Genomic DNA, 15,704 nt, shown 5'->3' with positions numbered 1-15,704 from the left:
ATAATACATAGCAGGAAAAGCACCAATACTCAGCAACGACTCATAAGCACATAAAAAAAGCTTATCAAAATCAAAAAAAAAGAGCTGTTTTTTCTAGAACTGGAAAAAAAAAAAATCTGTTTTCCCCAGAGCATACAATGTACAGCTGATTTATCACTTTTTTCCACAAACTTTGTGCAATTCTGAAAGCAAAATCCACAATCACCCTCACACCTCAAAATCACTTTACCTTAAAATGGCATTTAAATGGTATGAGGAATCCTATTTTTCCCATACTTTTAGGGCACAACTTCTTATCCTGCTCAGAAAATTACAAAGCACACACTTTTTCCCTCGGCACGAGTTTCTCATACTTAAAAATTTTCCATGCTGTTGGTTAATTGCCAGTTTTCAGCCACCTCTCCAGCCTCTTCCTTTCAGTGGGCATGAAAGGGTTTATTTGTAATATCTGGTGCTACTGCCTGAGTCTTATCTTCTTTTCCTGCATCCTCAGCAGCAATTCCCAAGTCGGTGGCTTCCCCAGAAAGCACGTCAAAGGATTCCCACCCACACACTGAATATCTAACAGACCCTGACCCATTTTTGCCTTATTAAAGCAGCACTACTTGTTTTAAAAAAATAAAAATAATAAGTAGCAGCACCAAATGAATGTGAGAGCTGCAGCTGGAATTCCTCTGCCCTCTTCAGATTTCAGTTCTGACAAAACCGCTAGCAAAAAATAGAGGCACATTTAAAGTGCAAACATCAAATGTATTTTTCCTCAGTTTTCTCCTCCAGTGACTTATTACTCCAGCTGTCTTTCAGTTAAATATATGGAGGATTTCATTTATGAGTTCTGAATATAGAAAAATCCCCTTAATTTACCCATATTTATCTGCTCTTGCCACATTACCTTTGGGTGTATTTCACAGAATCACAGAAATAAATGCTGGGGTTGGAGGGACCTCTGGAGACCACCCAGTCCAACTGCCCTGCCAAGAAGGGTCACCTGCAGCAGGTGTACACCCCCAGTGTAAAGAAGTTCTTCCTCATGTCTAGGTGGCACTTGTGTTTTAGTTTATGGCCATCAGCAAACCAAGGCACACAGTGAGTAACAATGGGAACGATGCGATTTCACCAAGATTATTGCCATCTAACCAGAATAACCAATAACACATGCAGCGTTCTGCTTTAAGCAGGGAAAAAATGGCAACAGAAAACTCAGTTGAAGCATGACTTGCAGTTTGCCCCTTGCATTCACAGTTTCAGCCAGTGGGAATCAGATTTTACTGGTGATGGGTACACAACAGCCTCTTCCCCAGCTTGGTGCTGTCACCTCCAAAGCACATGAGCCACTTGAGCAAGTCAAATAACCTCTCCTTGAACAGGAGTGTCAAACAGAGGACGTGGAGAAAAGCCTGGAGCAGGGAAAGTTGAGGATGCCTCTAGTCCTGTTCTGCAGTTTTTCAGTGAGGTACATGCAGGGCTGTGCCTCTCAAAGAGGGACAGCCCCACATTTCTCTCAGACTGCAGCTGCATGCTGCCATTACCATTTCTAAGGTAGCACAACTATTTCTGTGGCTCCCTGATGAGCCAGGCTGCTACTTCACTTGAGAACAGACCTGACCAGATATAGATGTCACCTGGATGAATTCCCCAAGCTTTTGATGCCCATACGGATTTGAATTGAACTGATGCAAGTTTTGTTTCTAACACAGTGCAGAAAATAGACAATAAAATCCCATAATGTTAGAACAACTATCTTTTAACAAATACTGAAAAAATCCATTTATAAAAGCTCCATATCTCAGAAATAAATCTCTTACACTCAACTAATTTGTAAGCAAACACTAGCTTTACATGTTTATAAATTATATCCTTATACCTCCTTTCTCCTCTTAATTTGACAATGGTTGATAAAAATGACTTTCCAGGGAAAGCAGATTTATAGTTAGCACATATAGAACATTCTTTTGCCACAAATTTTAACACAAACTATTATAAGAAATGATAGTATTTACCTTATGAACAAGGACTTACCTGTTCTTTCTAATAGGAAGGACAGAAAATGAGGGGAAAACCCCAGAGCAAATAAGAATATGGCTCTGTGTCCCACAATACATATCCAGGTGACATGCAGTCATCTTTCAATGATTAAGACTTTTCACCAACAACACTATGTTATTTAAGGATCCACTTCATTCTAAGGATTAACTGGCATCCACTAAGGTAGACACCAGCATCAAAAATAAGACCTAGACCTCCTTTGTCTATTAAAGCATCAGAAGTTACATCAGCTGCTACACAAAGTTCATCTTTTCTAAGCAAGCAGAAAATTGCTGGTGTCAATTATTTTCAGAAGAGCACCTAAAAATTGTCAAATCTCCTCATCTATCTGGAAAATGAACTTTTCACATCCAGGTTTGCATAGGATACCTTCAGATAAACTTATACTGAGTCAGAGGACTGTTCATTGTTGGTTTACATTGTGGGAATGTTTCTAAAGGACTCTTTTTTTCCATGACACAAAGAACAGAAGACTTTACAACTCCCATGACATTTGGCAGAACATGTTTGCAGGTTTAGTATAAAAGAAAATGGACTTTCCTTGACAATACTCTCCACAGCATTCTGTCAAAAAGAGCATCCTCTGGAGAAGTAACAGTGGGGAGGGGCATTCCACAAATTTGTAAGTATACATTGCATGTCACTTCAGCCCAAAGAGAACTGAAAATTTAGAGAAATAGATTTAAGTGGTCTTAGAGAGCAGGATGGCTAGAAAATAAGCTATGCTGTCCTGGCACATGCTTGCATTTCTCCCGCTGGGTCTCTGTCAAACACACTTGAAAGGAATGCACAGTTTAGCCCTTTATCTTAGAAAAGCTGAGGAACACCTCCTGCACGGCTTAAATATTACTGCTGCCCTAAAACTCCTCTTTATGTGGGACAACAGAACTGGAGAACCACGTGGTTTTTTATCTGCCTCTTCCAGATTTCTTCTCACTAGAAATATTTGCTTTTCTTCATGTTAAAGCTCTTTTTGAAATAATGTTTTCAACCTGACAGTGAGTATTCTCTCCTTACTACCTCACCTAAATGTCTCAAGTCTTGGCTACTACACATTATTAAATTTTGTATCTGCACATTTTTACTTCTTGGTCAGATGTGAAAATGTCACTTTCTGAAAAGCTCACACTCAACTCCATATATTGCACACTTTTGCAACAATGCACTGATGTTCTGACTGGGTTCTTTCCTGAATTAAATAAAGGAGCAAGAACTTTGCATAACTAAAAAAGATGTGAAAATTGGCACTTTGCAATTGTTCATTTAGCAAATTCAGCACTCTTATTTAAAAAGAAAATTGAAGCATAAGCTATACACAGAAATTGTAGCTTATTAAATTGTTCAGTAGTTTCTGAAGCCAGTGGCAAAATACTTAGCAAACCCAATACTGAATTACAATTATTTTGGGGTTTTTAAAATTAAAATATTCGTAATCCATATTTAAATGACCTAATTACTTTAAAACCTATTATTCCATCATTTTGTGAAATACATACCACCAAGATATGCTTTTGTTCTACTTTGCAATCAGAACCATCTCAGGGCAAGCAGAACACATGAATCTTATTCAAATCCTTTTTTAAATATAAAATCAGATACTTGATACCCACAAAACACACACTCCAAAAACCCAAGAAGCAGCTGCATGCAGATACTCACGAACAAATTGAATTGGATCTCCTGTTCAATAGGGTGCACACAGCACAGAACACTATTTCACAACAAGACATCAAAACTATAAAAATATATTAAATTACTTCTAAAACCCCAGAGCACCAACCTTATCCCAGCCATGTTTGTAAGACAGGAGGACACAACTTACGGGTAGGCTGCTGCCAGCTGCTGAGCTATGCTGTGGGCTGTGGGGTCCCTGTCCAGGGCATACACTGTGATGTCTCTGGCTCTCTCCAGGAGAGCTGCTGTGTGACCTCCAGCTCCAAATGTCATATCCAGGAAACACTGGGGAGGGAAAACACAAACACGTTCACCTCAGAGCACTGACAAACTGATGGCTGGTGTAGAACTTAAGCTTGAAAATCCCCCTCGTGTACTAGAGGAAAATACAGCATTGCCTTTTTGGAAATGTTTCTTGTATTTTGTGCAGAATTGCAATGATGTCAGAATAATATCTCACCAAAACAAAACTAAAAACAAAAAAGAAAACCAAGCACCCACAAACAAATGAATAAAACCAGCAAAACCAAAAAACCCAAACAAACAAACAAACCAACCCCAAAAACCAAACAAACAAGCAAACAAAAAACCCATGGAAAAAACCCCCCAAACCTGCTAAGGGAACTTAATGCTGTGTTAAGCCTTCTTTTCCTTATAAAGGAGCAGCAGTGTTTCTAGAAGCTGCCCCAAGCCCCTTCCTCCTTTGGCTGGTACCTGACTGATTACAAGGCAGGAAATATTTTTGGTGACAGTAATAACTGGCTCTTCACTCAGCAATGCAGAGGTTGTATGACTGCAACTCCACCTAGGAAACATTTTCTTTTCAAATGACCAAGTAACTGTCTATAATCCTATAGCCTAGGGAATCCACACTGGACCACAGAAAGAAAAGGATTTTTATTGTTTTTGTGACATTGTATCTAAACCAAAGTACTCTGCACATTGGTATTGCAATAAGTCTTTTCTCTCACCGGATTGGACTGACCTCTGTTGACCTCAAGCTAGACCTGAAAAACAAATTCTCCATATACTTCAATATTAATATCTGCATGGGTTCTTTCACCACTTCTCAGATTATTTTTTATGTGAAACAGGTTTTGAAGACTACTTATCAGCTACAATCATATTCAACAGAAATTATTATTAACTAAACTTATTCACACAAATTATAGAGATCAAGGGTAAAAGCACCTTTTAAGTGAAATTTTCCAGTCTAACTCTTGAAAGAACTAAGATTCAACCACAAATTCCTTTGGATAAGAACAAAAATTCAAAGGCAATGAAGACCCAAACATTTCTCCAGAAACATTTTTTAGAAAACAAAGACTTATATATGAAATTTCCTCCCCCCCCAAAAAAAAACCCCAAAAACCATACTTATGAGACTAATAATCTAACTACTGTGGCTGAAAGTAAGGGCAAATGATGATCTTTTAAGATCTTTAAGCTGCATTATTTAACACAATTTCTTTGTGCTATACTATCATGTTTCCTAAGTTTATGTTCTAGAAGCAAAAGTTTCTGACAATATTTTACAAAGTTAATGAAGGAAACAAAATTTAGCTGGGTGATCACTCAATATTAAATTGCATCACTCATATGAAGAAATAAAGCACTGACACAGAATTTTTTGTAAGCAGTATCTACAAGACAAATCTGTGTTACAGAGGACACTCTATCCAGTCTATACAATCCATTTAAGCATTCTGATTTATCTTCTGCCATGACAAAACCAAAAGTATATACCTTGAAACCAATTTATAAACACAAAACTGAAACAGTTAAAAAATGTGGTTGTTTCTTTAACACAACTGAACATAAGAATTTAGTTGGATTTTAAATATACTTGCATATGCTAAAAACTCCAAGCATGTTCTCTGTAAGTTCTCACATACCCATAAGATTCAGAGAAGCCTTGTTATTAAAGACTCCAATCACTTTGGCTTTTCTTTGCATTGTACTGTTACTTCTACTACACCCATAAAAATCCAACACTGTCTATTGAATGGGATATTAAACTGATTAGCTACTTTTTTATCTCCTTTCAATGAAAATATAAAAATGTAATTTTTCACTCAGCATTTAGCTTAGAAAATTGTAAAAATGAACATTTTTTTTTTAGAAAACTTAAATAAAAATCCTAAAAATAAGTTAAAATAAAAATTCTAAATATCTAAATATCTCAAATACAAATCTTCCTAAATTACTTTTAAAATTTCCAGGGTATATCTGTTATGCTTTGATTTCCACCCAAGTTATTTCCATTTAATCCTTACCAGAACGAATGTACATATGCAATAAACAGACCTCTGGCTTTTATAGTCTAGTTCTGTAGGGAAATCCATTTAGAAAATCCCTTTACAAATATGTGGTGGAGCAACAAAAAATTAAAACCACCATTTTATTTTTTTTTTTGCATAAGATTAACCCAGTCAGAAATGCACACAAAAACTTAATCACAGGAGTCCCAAGTGTCATTTAGGATTGCACTTATTGTGCAGAAACACATTACAATCAAAACCAACCTAAACTACATCATAATTCCTCTTGGAAAAAAAAAAAGTTTAATCAGCATGAGTCATGTCTTCATGGTTGGGTTTGGTTGTTTTGTTTAAAAAAACAAACAAGTGCTCTTGTTCTTTATCATAGCTAGAAAACTAGGATGAAAACTTTGAAAAAAATCAGTATTTTCTTTTTTAAAACAGACCTACAGTGTTGGCAGGAAGAGTCATAGAAGGGATAGAGAGTGTCAGAAGAGCTACTTTTTTTTTAAAATAAAATACTTTGAAATAATAATTTTATTCCACTTAAACTCACTAGCAAATTGACTTTCCAGAAAATAGTCTTTTCCCTTTTTCTAATATGTTTAACTACTCATTTATTTCTTGCATGTCTGCTTGTCTTCTAAACATCTAGTTCTTTTCTGGTTCTTCATCTCTACAAAGTCCTGAACACATTTGATGCTTCTTTCACCACAACTTCTACCAAGTCCTTGGTTCCATCAGGTTTGAACAGCAGAACACAAAACAATAAATTAGGGACCTTTTTAGCCAAACCTCCAGACAATTTTGCTTTTTAAGCAACACGTGACACTGAGATTTTTATTTCCAGATTAATTTTTCTAGCTCATTCAAGAATACTTACGTTTTGTTTAACAGTCTCACCTTTCCTCACAGATACCTGCTTCTGCTTTCATTCCTTTTAAATTTGATACACTTTAAGCTTGACAAGCCCTTTATACATCCTGCTTATTAACAAACCACACAGAAGATGTTGAAGACACACCAAAAATAAACATTGGCAATGCAAGGTAGAGAAGAGAGAGGATGGGGTGGTTGTGCCATGGCACACTGACAAACTCCCAACGTTGTGACAGCACTGGGAAGCTTGAGTGAAGAACCCATGGAAGCCATTCACCTGCTGTGAATGAACACAAGCTCACTGACATCCCCTTTCTGAAAGAACCAACAGACCCCAATCAAACCTTTAAGCAACACCAGCCATGGTCTTTAACCTGAGAGCACCAGATTTAATCCACATCCACTTCCTCGTAATCCAGCTGTTCCACTCAAAAGCTACATTCTGCATCTAGGATCTGAAAAAAATATAACTATCACTTTAAATTTCAAGTAGAATGATTATGATATTAACATGGCCATTTTGGAGCATTCATCAGATTAGAAATTAATCACTGTAATATCCTGCTTCATAATATGCTTCTTGCATATTCCTGCCATCTTTCACGCCTGAAATAAAAGATGCATCATTTTTTTCTCCCTCTTTCTCTCTTGCCTACTAGTTTTTAATCAAATGAAATTAAATGACATTTTATCCTCCTGGTCCTATAAATACTGGGAAAGATTATTACATGAATTTCTCCTGCAGTGACTCACCATTCTGTTGTTAAGTTATGATAGTCCCATCAGAGTTCCCCTGGGAATTTCATAATCAGTTTGTGACTGCAGGTTTTAGAAAGCATTTGGCTCTTTCATGGCACACAGAGAGCAACTAAAATTTCACAGCTTTCATTTTACAGCTAGCTCTATTACAGTCAGAGAGACACAACGAGTTGGGGTTCACCATTTTGGTATACAAGACTTTGTACAGAAAAGCTCTCATAATAAATACCTTTTAAGCGTTTCATTTTACTATGGCTGATCTGGAATTCCTGTAATGATTATGTTCCACATGTAATAAAGTTTACTCCACAACACTTGACAGCCTTTGTGATTATTTTTCCTTTGCTGTGTAACAAAATGAGATTGCAGAACTTACACAAAATTGAGACTCAAACGTGACACACAAATTGAAGCATCATAATGCTGGTTTTTAAAAGCTCACAATTCCAGTATTTTCCACTCTCCTCTTTCTTTATTTTTTAAAAGCAAGAACTCTGTATTCTTTTTTAAATAATTTGATCCTTTAGAGGTACAACTTCATTTTCTCTTAATTACATATTACTTCAAGGACTCCATCAGATGATCCTTCAAAAAGTGTTTTTTCTTCCTCTCACAACCCTGACATTGTCTGAAAGAGGACTTGGACATATTGGACAACATCTCCAACAGACTATGCCACATTGCACAAAACCTTTAAGACATGCTGAGTTAGGACACAGGACATGCCAAACAACCTCCTGTCCTGGGCATCAGTGCCTCATGAGCAGCCTCTCTCTCCCCCATTCCATGGGACAAACTCCTGACATTTCTCTTTTTGTCCAGACAACCTCTCTCGATCATTAATACATTGTGATAAAGATCATTAACACATTGTGATAAGCATGTACACATAAGGCATTTTCCACGGCTCTTTCCAATACGTAGAATTAATTTCTTCTAAAAACAGAAAGGCTGTTAGTCCCCAAAAAGTGACCTTGCACTGCATAATTATTTAATTCTATGAATTCATTCTATTAATACAATTTATTTAATTCTATTAACTAATTATATTAATTATTTAATTCAATTCTTTAATTCTATTATTCAATACCCAGTCCTGTTTATCCACTTTTTGGATTAAATAAAAATCAAAAATCCATATTGACAGTGACCATCTTGGGTGCCTTCAGCAAGTGTAATCACCTAAACCATCTTACCTCTAAGTTCTCTGATAAAAAATAAAATAAATAAAAATCAGTTTCAAAAGAACCTTCCCAGAAAATGCTGATCCTTCCTCCAATGGTTTAATATACAACCACAAGATACAACCACACAACTACTCCCCTCTGAAGCTCCTGCTGTTGGCATTTGTCCCCTCTTGCCTACAAGAAATGTTTCATTGAATGGCAGCCATTCAAGAACAGTGAGTAGAACATTTTGCAGTACTCCTCCCAAATGAAATGCTCATAAGAATCATGAAACAACATGAATGCCATGTTTAAAATATGAGCAGAAGAAAAATTAGCTTGCAAGAATTCCACCCTTAGCCAGTACCACATCAATGCCATATATAACATTTTAATTTAACAGTGATGCATGCCTAATGGAGGATTTCCACCCAAAACTGGCCTTCACAAGTGAAGAAACTAGAAAACCAGAAACCAGATTTTTTTTTGAAAAAAATCACTAACTAGAAACACAGAAGTTTGCTGCGGGAGAAAAGAAATAGAGCCACAAACCCCGCTGCAACAGCTGAGAACACAGCCCCAGCACCCCACCATTCATATTTCATCTCCCAGAAGAGTTACAAAGAACAACAGTGATGAAATTAGCATATTTTCACTTGTATCAATGACAAAATCAGTATCGTTTCGGTTTCAGCAACGATGAAATCAGTATAGTTTCAGGCTTATCAATTATGAAATTATTATATTTTCAAGAAACTGGCAGAAGACATTTGTTTTTAAAATGGCACTCTTTCCACTTTTTACAGGATTGGAAAAAAACACCCACAACCAGAGTACTGATTTATTTAAAACATACTACAAAGGAAAAACTGAAGAATAGCTAGCCAGCATACAAGCTATGCTGCCTAACATTTCAGGTCCCTAGAAGAAAAGGAAACACCTGGAAACTGCTGCCTGAAGAAAGAGAAATAAAATGGAGACTCTCTCATGCAATTGGCATTCATGTAAATGTCAAAGTAACAATCTTTTTTCTTGGAGTATTATTATTATACTGGGTAGTCTAACAAAGGTAAGTACACAAGAACAAAAACATGATGAGAGAAATAGGTTCTGTAGTATTTCTGTAATATTAAAGCCACCATCAACTAGTGTATTCCAAGCCAATCAAAGCTAGATCACAGTGCTCCTCTCTGTTTTACTGATCTTTCTCAGTGGGATGACAAGCCAACATTTTTCGCAATAATAAATTTTTCATACTTGAAATGAGAGCTTGAAAATGCAAAGAAGGTCAAAATACTAGGATGTTTGTTAAGGCTAACAATAAATATTTATTACTGCATTGCCAACCACTGTTGGTCTGTATCAAAGTATTTGTTCTTATTTTATTTGTATCTATTCCATCTCTTTTTGGAAAAAAAAAAATCCTGAGAGCAGAAAAGCAATATAAACAAAACAATCAACACATTGCAAGATGCTTTTTGCTACTTCATTCTTCTGGTGTTCCTACAATGAGTCATGTTCTCTAAACTCGCTGTCTAACTTTCCTTGGTATTCACAACAGAAATTGGTCATTGTCACAACACAACTTGTTTTCCACTCTCCTTTATTTTCCAAATATCAACTCGAAGTGCAATAAAAGACATCTGACCTCTTGTTCAAACACCTTGGGTTTTCTACAGCTTACTATTTTAAGACACTCCACTATTTAATATACACTAGGCAGAGCAAGTTGAATTGAAGTGGGGAGCAATGACAACAAATTCTATAGGAACTTTTTCTAGCAGTGATTTTTTTTTTTTTTACAAGAAATAGTTGATTGGCTTTATCCTTTTATTACCACATCTTTCATAACTAATCACTGCAAAGGTATAAATAGAGACATTGTAAAAATAGTCACTGTTGTCAGTGTTTCTTGAATAAAGTACATAGACTATTGTTTAGGCACATATTTAAAAGTCCACTGTTAGAAAAGGCAATCTCTTCTCAGTCCCTCAGGATTTTATTTTCCTTCTGCAAAGCTCAAAATTGAGAATTAATGTTTACTGCTGGCCTTTGTCAAGACCAACTTTACCGAACATATAGTTTCAATAAACACAGAGAGAAAATTAATCTGAAGGACAAATCAAATCTATAATCTTTTCCTTTTAAGAGTAACGAAAAATACATCCAAACTTCAACCTCTTTTCTTCCAATTTCAAGACCAATTTCATCTACAGTGGATGAGCAAAGATTTTCCATCCTAAAACGCATCAAGTCTATATGGCAGCAGAACAGGAACAGAAGTTCTGTTGCTCTGAAATCCATAATATTCACCCAAACTGAGTTACTAACATTTCATTTCGGCCCTCCTAACAGCTATTCTGGCACTCTTTGGGAGATGGCCAAAAGGCACAAGGATTTGTACATTGCTGAGGTTTTTCTTTAATTCCACTTCTTTATTACATCATCAAAACACTTTGGATTGACCATGATGCACCTTAAAAAGCAGGAATCTATGGAGATATTGAAGTGCTTTCATTTTAAGATAATTGTCCAAGTGGACAGAGAAGCAAAAATATTTTTCTGAAAAAACTTCCCATGTCTCTGCATGCAGCAACATCCTACGTGACAATTCTAGGAACAGAAAAATATGATTATTGCCTTTTTTAATACTATTTGAAATGCACAAGGAGATGATATGTATAGAGAGTTCTGTTCAGGACATTCCTACCAACAAACACTAAAATCATCCTGTTCAGTAACTTTAAGTACCATGTAATGATACAATTATAAAATTAGTGTATTTTCAAGAAACTTGCAGAATATATTTGTTTTGAAAATGGCATTCTTTCCACTTTTTACAGGATTGGAAAAAAAACCCAACATATATTCCGCATTTCTATATCAACAAAGAAAAAGCAGACAAAACCATTTTGTCCAAATTAATTCACAACCTCCAAAAACCCAAGTGAATGCTTTTCACCAACATTAAACTGTGCACACATGCATCATATGCTGTGCAATGGAAACTAATTCAGGCTGCAGGAGCTGGACCATCAAGCATCAGGGAGCTCTCAAACTTATTTCAGACAATGCATTAATGTAGCAAGGTGAAGGCTGCAGAGGAGACCAGAACTGGGGTTAACATCCTCCCCAGTGCCTCCATCTGAAAGGACCTGGGGGGCCCTGGAAGAGCAGAAATGGGGTCTTTATGGCCATCAAGCCAAGCAGGGGCCAGCACACTGAACTTCTGAGCTTTGGGGCACAAGCACACAGGTTTAATAGGACCAATTCAACAGGATGAATTCAATTTGAATTCATCCTATGATGAATTCATCCTAGGATCAATTCAATAGAATGAATTCATCCTAGGATCAATTCAATAGAATGAATGCAATTTGAATTCATCCTAGGATCAATTCAATAGAATGAATGCAATTTGAATTCATCCTAGGATCAATTCAATAGAATTAATGCAATTTGAATTCATCATAGGATCAATTCAATAGAATTAATGCAATTTGAATTCATCATAGGATCAATTCAATAGGATCGATTCAATAGGATGAATTAAATTTGAATTCATTACAGGATCAATTCAATAGGATCAATTCAATTTGAATTCATCACAGGATCAATTCAATGGGATCAATATTAACTTCTCTGCCCAGGGTGGGCTGAAGGCTCATTTGAATGGCCATGCAATGCAAGATGTGGATAGGGGCATGCCAGGTGCTCAAGGGACAATGTCGGGCAGGTGGTTTGAGAAGGCTGCACCTGCCCAATCCCTCAGGCAGCAAGCAGCCAGGAGCTCAGGATAAAAGTAGGCTCGAGAGAGACTCCTCAGGGTTATGGCCTAGTGGACTCTCTTGCTTTATTCAAGTAAATTTGATTCTTGCAGGCTCCTCTGTGGACACTGCCCTTTCTCAGTGTGATTTTCTACACACACATATAAGCCAGCCCAGCTATTTCTGGGACCAACGTTATTTAAAACATTCTCACACTACCAAAACCATATACCTGCTACAGGAAATGCTTTTTAATTAACAGAAAATATGTTCTCAGAGGATGTAACGCTCTAATGCAGAAGTTGTCACAAAAAAATGAATGAAAGGAAAAAAACCTTTTCCATAGAAAAGTGTTTTAAAAGAAAGCAAAAGTGTCAGGTTTATGTATTTTCATCCTAATATCTGATCTAAGCCTCATTTGCTGCTTGTTGTTCACCAACAAAATGAACACCACATTTCTCCTGCCCTCCTTCTCCAGGTCACCTCCAAGGCATGCACAACTCAAGGCTACATCGAGATTTCCACTAACTGCTGATTGTGAATCAACTTATGTCAGCATTGATAATGCCCTGGAGCTCTCTGATATGGCAAACACATTAAAAGTATTGTTTAGATATGCTGAATACAGCAACTGAAGAGACAAGTTTTTTACATTAAAGAAAAAAAAAATTCTCCTAAACATTTACCACATATTCAATGTTTGCATTTCTTACAGCATTATATGTGCACTACATATAATTCTGTCCATAATTTCCCACTAAATCAGTCATCATTTCACCTTCTTCCCTACATGGACTGTGAGCTTTTTTTAAGAAGTCTCACTATCAGTTTTTGCAAAGCACAGCAAAACATGTGAGTCTAAAATTATCATGTGAGATACATGCAGAAAATCTTGGTTCTGCACCTCTTCACTTTTGAAGCCACACATCTTGGAGCAGTTTGGACAGATCATGGCCAAGTGTACCAAAAAATAAATTAAAAATTGGGGCTGTCTTTTCTTAACATACGTTCTGAACAAGTCCAGAAAAAATTGTAATACCAACAGGAAGCTAAATTTTAATTGTGTAATAACTTCAAGGTATAATTTTGTCAGAGATAGAAAGAGAATCATTGTAAATCTCCTCACATGGAACAGACTCACTCATTCCTCACACAGATTGACATAGAAACTATTTCAGGCATCATTTTGCATTTTAAGTTGCTCACAATTAGTTCTGAACAAACTGTGACGGTCATTGTGTGCAGCAAAAAAGAACGTGGCACAAAAGGAACTTTAAACCACTCCCCTTAGGTCACTGTGAACATATTTATGTGAAAATAAAATAAAAAGCAATTCTTTAAAAACCTAGGTAAATGAACACTTCCAAACCAAAAAACCCAAAGCTATTAATTGCAAAGCCACAGCCAGGTAAAGTCACTGAGAGCAGCTCAGTTACACAGAGCAATCCAACAGCTCGGTGTTGGCTTTGGGACACCTTATTCTAGGAACAAACAATCCATTGGAGAGACACTAATGGAAGTGGGATCACTTTTCCTCTGAAAAACACATGGAGTCTTTTTTCTGTCAACTCAAGTGAATGGCTGGACTCAGCTTACAGCTGTGATCAGACCAGCATGCTTAAAACCCCATGGTGTGCAGAAACCTCACAGATATTCACCTGCCAATAGCTAAAAATTACCTTTATTCTAAATAACTACTATAAAAATAACTTATTTTTATTACTATTTTAATCATTATTATCAGTTCTTCTAACAATGCTCAATGTACTTTCAATGTATCAAAGTAATAAAATAAAGCTCCAACCAATTAAAAAAGAAAATCACAACACGCAACCTCCATGCGTGGGTCTCTCACGCATGGAGACCCATGGGCCTCTCCATAATTGCACATTCTCCTTGAAAAATTATGTATTTTTACTGTTCATCTTGGGCTGGAGTGTAAATCCAAGATCATAACTTGTGAAAGTTACCAATTCAATTATATTGTGAATCAAAGTTGCTGTTAAGATTAATTTGCCCTCAACATCAAAAGATCTACTCATCCAAACATTTTAAAGAGTTTTCTCTTAGTAATATTATTTCACTTAACATTTCCTACTGATTAAGTAATGGCTAATTAAAAAGAAACCCAAAAAACCACAAAACAAAAAAAACCTCAATATATTTTCAAATAAATTTCAAATACATTCTTCTCCAAGACCAAGTCAAAAGGCAGTCATTTGGGAATAATTTCCAATTTGATTTTAACATCATTCATGCAATAAGTTTATTAACTGTTTTTCCAGAAACCAACTCAGTGAATTCCCTTCTCTCTCCACTTATTTTTGTTCTCTGTAACTCATGTAAGAATGCAGGTTACTTTAGTCCTCTTTCCAAAAAATTCATAGAACATTTTTGCACCATGATACAATTCAGCCATATATTTATGAAACACCAAAAAATATGTTCAAAGGCTTTATTTTACATTAAATTATCTCAAAATAATTTACAACAACCTTAATTTTTTTTTGCAATTTTATAGTATATTTTACAGCAATTGTTTACCATATTGTAGAAAAAAAACAACCCTATTACCTTACTGATAAAGTAACTAACTATAAGTGAACACAGTAACACTCTAAAAGAAGCGGCAGCCTAGCTCATTTTTCAGTATTTAGAAATGCAGCGCTACTAAACTTCATCCAACAGGGAAGATTTAATGACCTCCAATACACTGTAACTGGAGATGCTCATATTCTCATCCAGCATGCAGATACTATACACTAATACATAATTAAAGAAGAGGCAGCTACTGATTTATATTTATGTGAGATCAGCTTTACAAAAAGGAACATACTTCAGGCTCACAGGCAATTAAAACCAGATTAATTTCCTACCACAAACATGAGTTTCAACTCCTGGTGAGAACAGCATGACTTGTAACGCACTTTTATACCCTTTATTACATTAATACAGCAATCAAAACAAAAACTGTCAATCACCCCTGACAAAAATACTGAGCATAAAAACCTTGTAGAACCAGGCAGTATAATATACTATATAGTATATATAGTATATATATATATACACACACACTATAGTATATTATATATTTATATTTGTTTTCACATAATCTATTGATTAGAGAAGTAATCTAGTGATTACTTGGCCCT

The 15,704-nt window shown here is 35.9% G+C and overlaps 1 protein-coding gene across 2 annotated transcripts in view; it reads right to left on the bottom strand.

Annotated features, from left to right (window-relative positions):
• Window positions 1-15,704, bottom strand: part of METTL15 (methyltransferase 15, mitochondrial 12S rRNA N4-cytidine) — a 78,822-nt gene that overhangs the window by 43,409 nt on the left and 19,709 nt on the right. For both annotated transcript variants that reach the window (XM_059848376.1, XM_059848375.1), the window contains exon 3: window positions 3,869-4,005. In XM_059848376.1, coding sequence (XP_059704359.1) covers window positions 3,869-4,005 — 137 coding nt within the window. The remainder of the gene's footprint in view (window positions 1-3,868; window positions 4,006-15,704) is intronic.

The sequence above is a fragment of the Haemorhous mexicanus genome, chromosome 6 (assembly GCF_027477595.1).
Source record: "Haemorhous mexicanus isolate bHaeMex1 chromosome 6, bHaeMex1.pri, whole genome shotgun sequence".
Classification (NCBI taxonomy): Eukaryota; Metazoa; Chordata; class Aves; order Passeriformes; family Fringillidae; genus Haemorhous; species Haemorhous mexicanus.
This window is presented reverse-complemented; position numbering and strand designations above follow the sequence as displayed.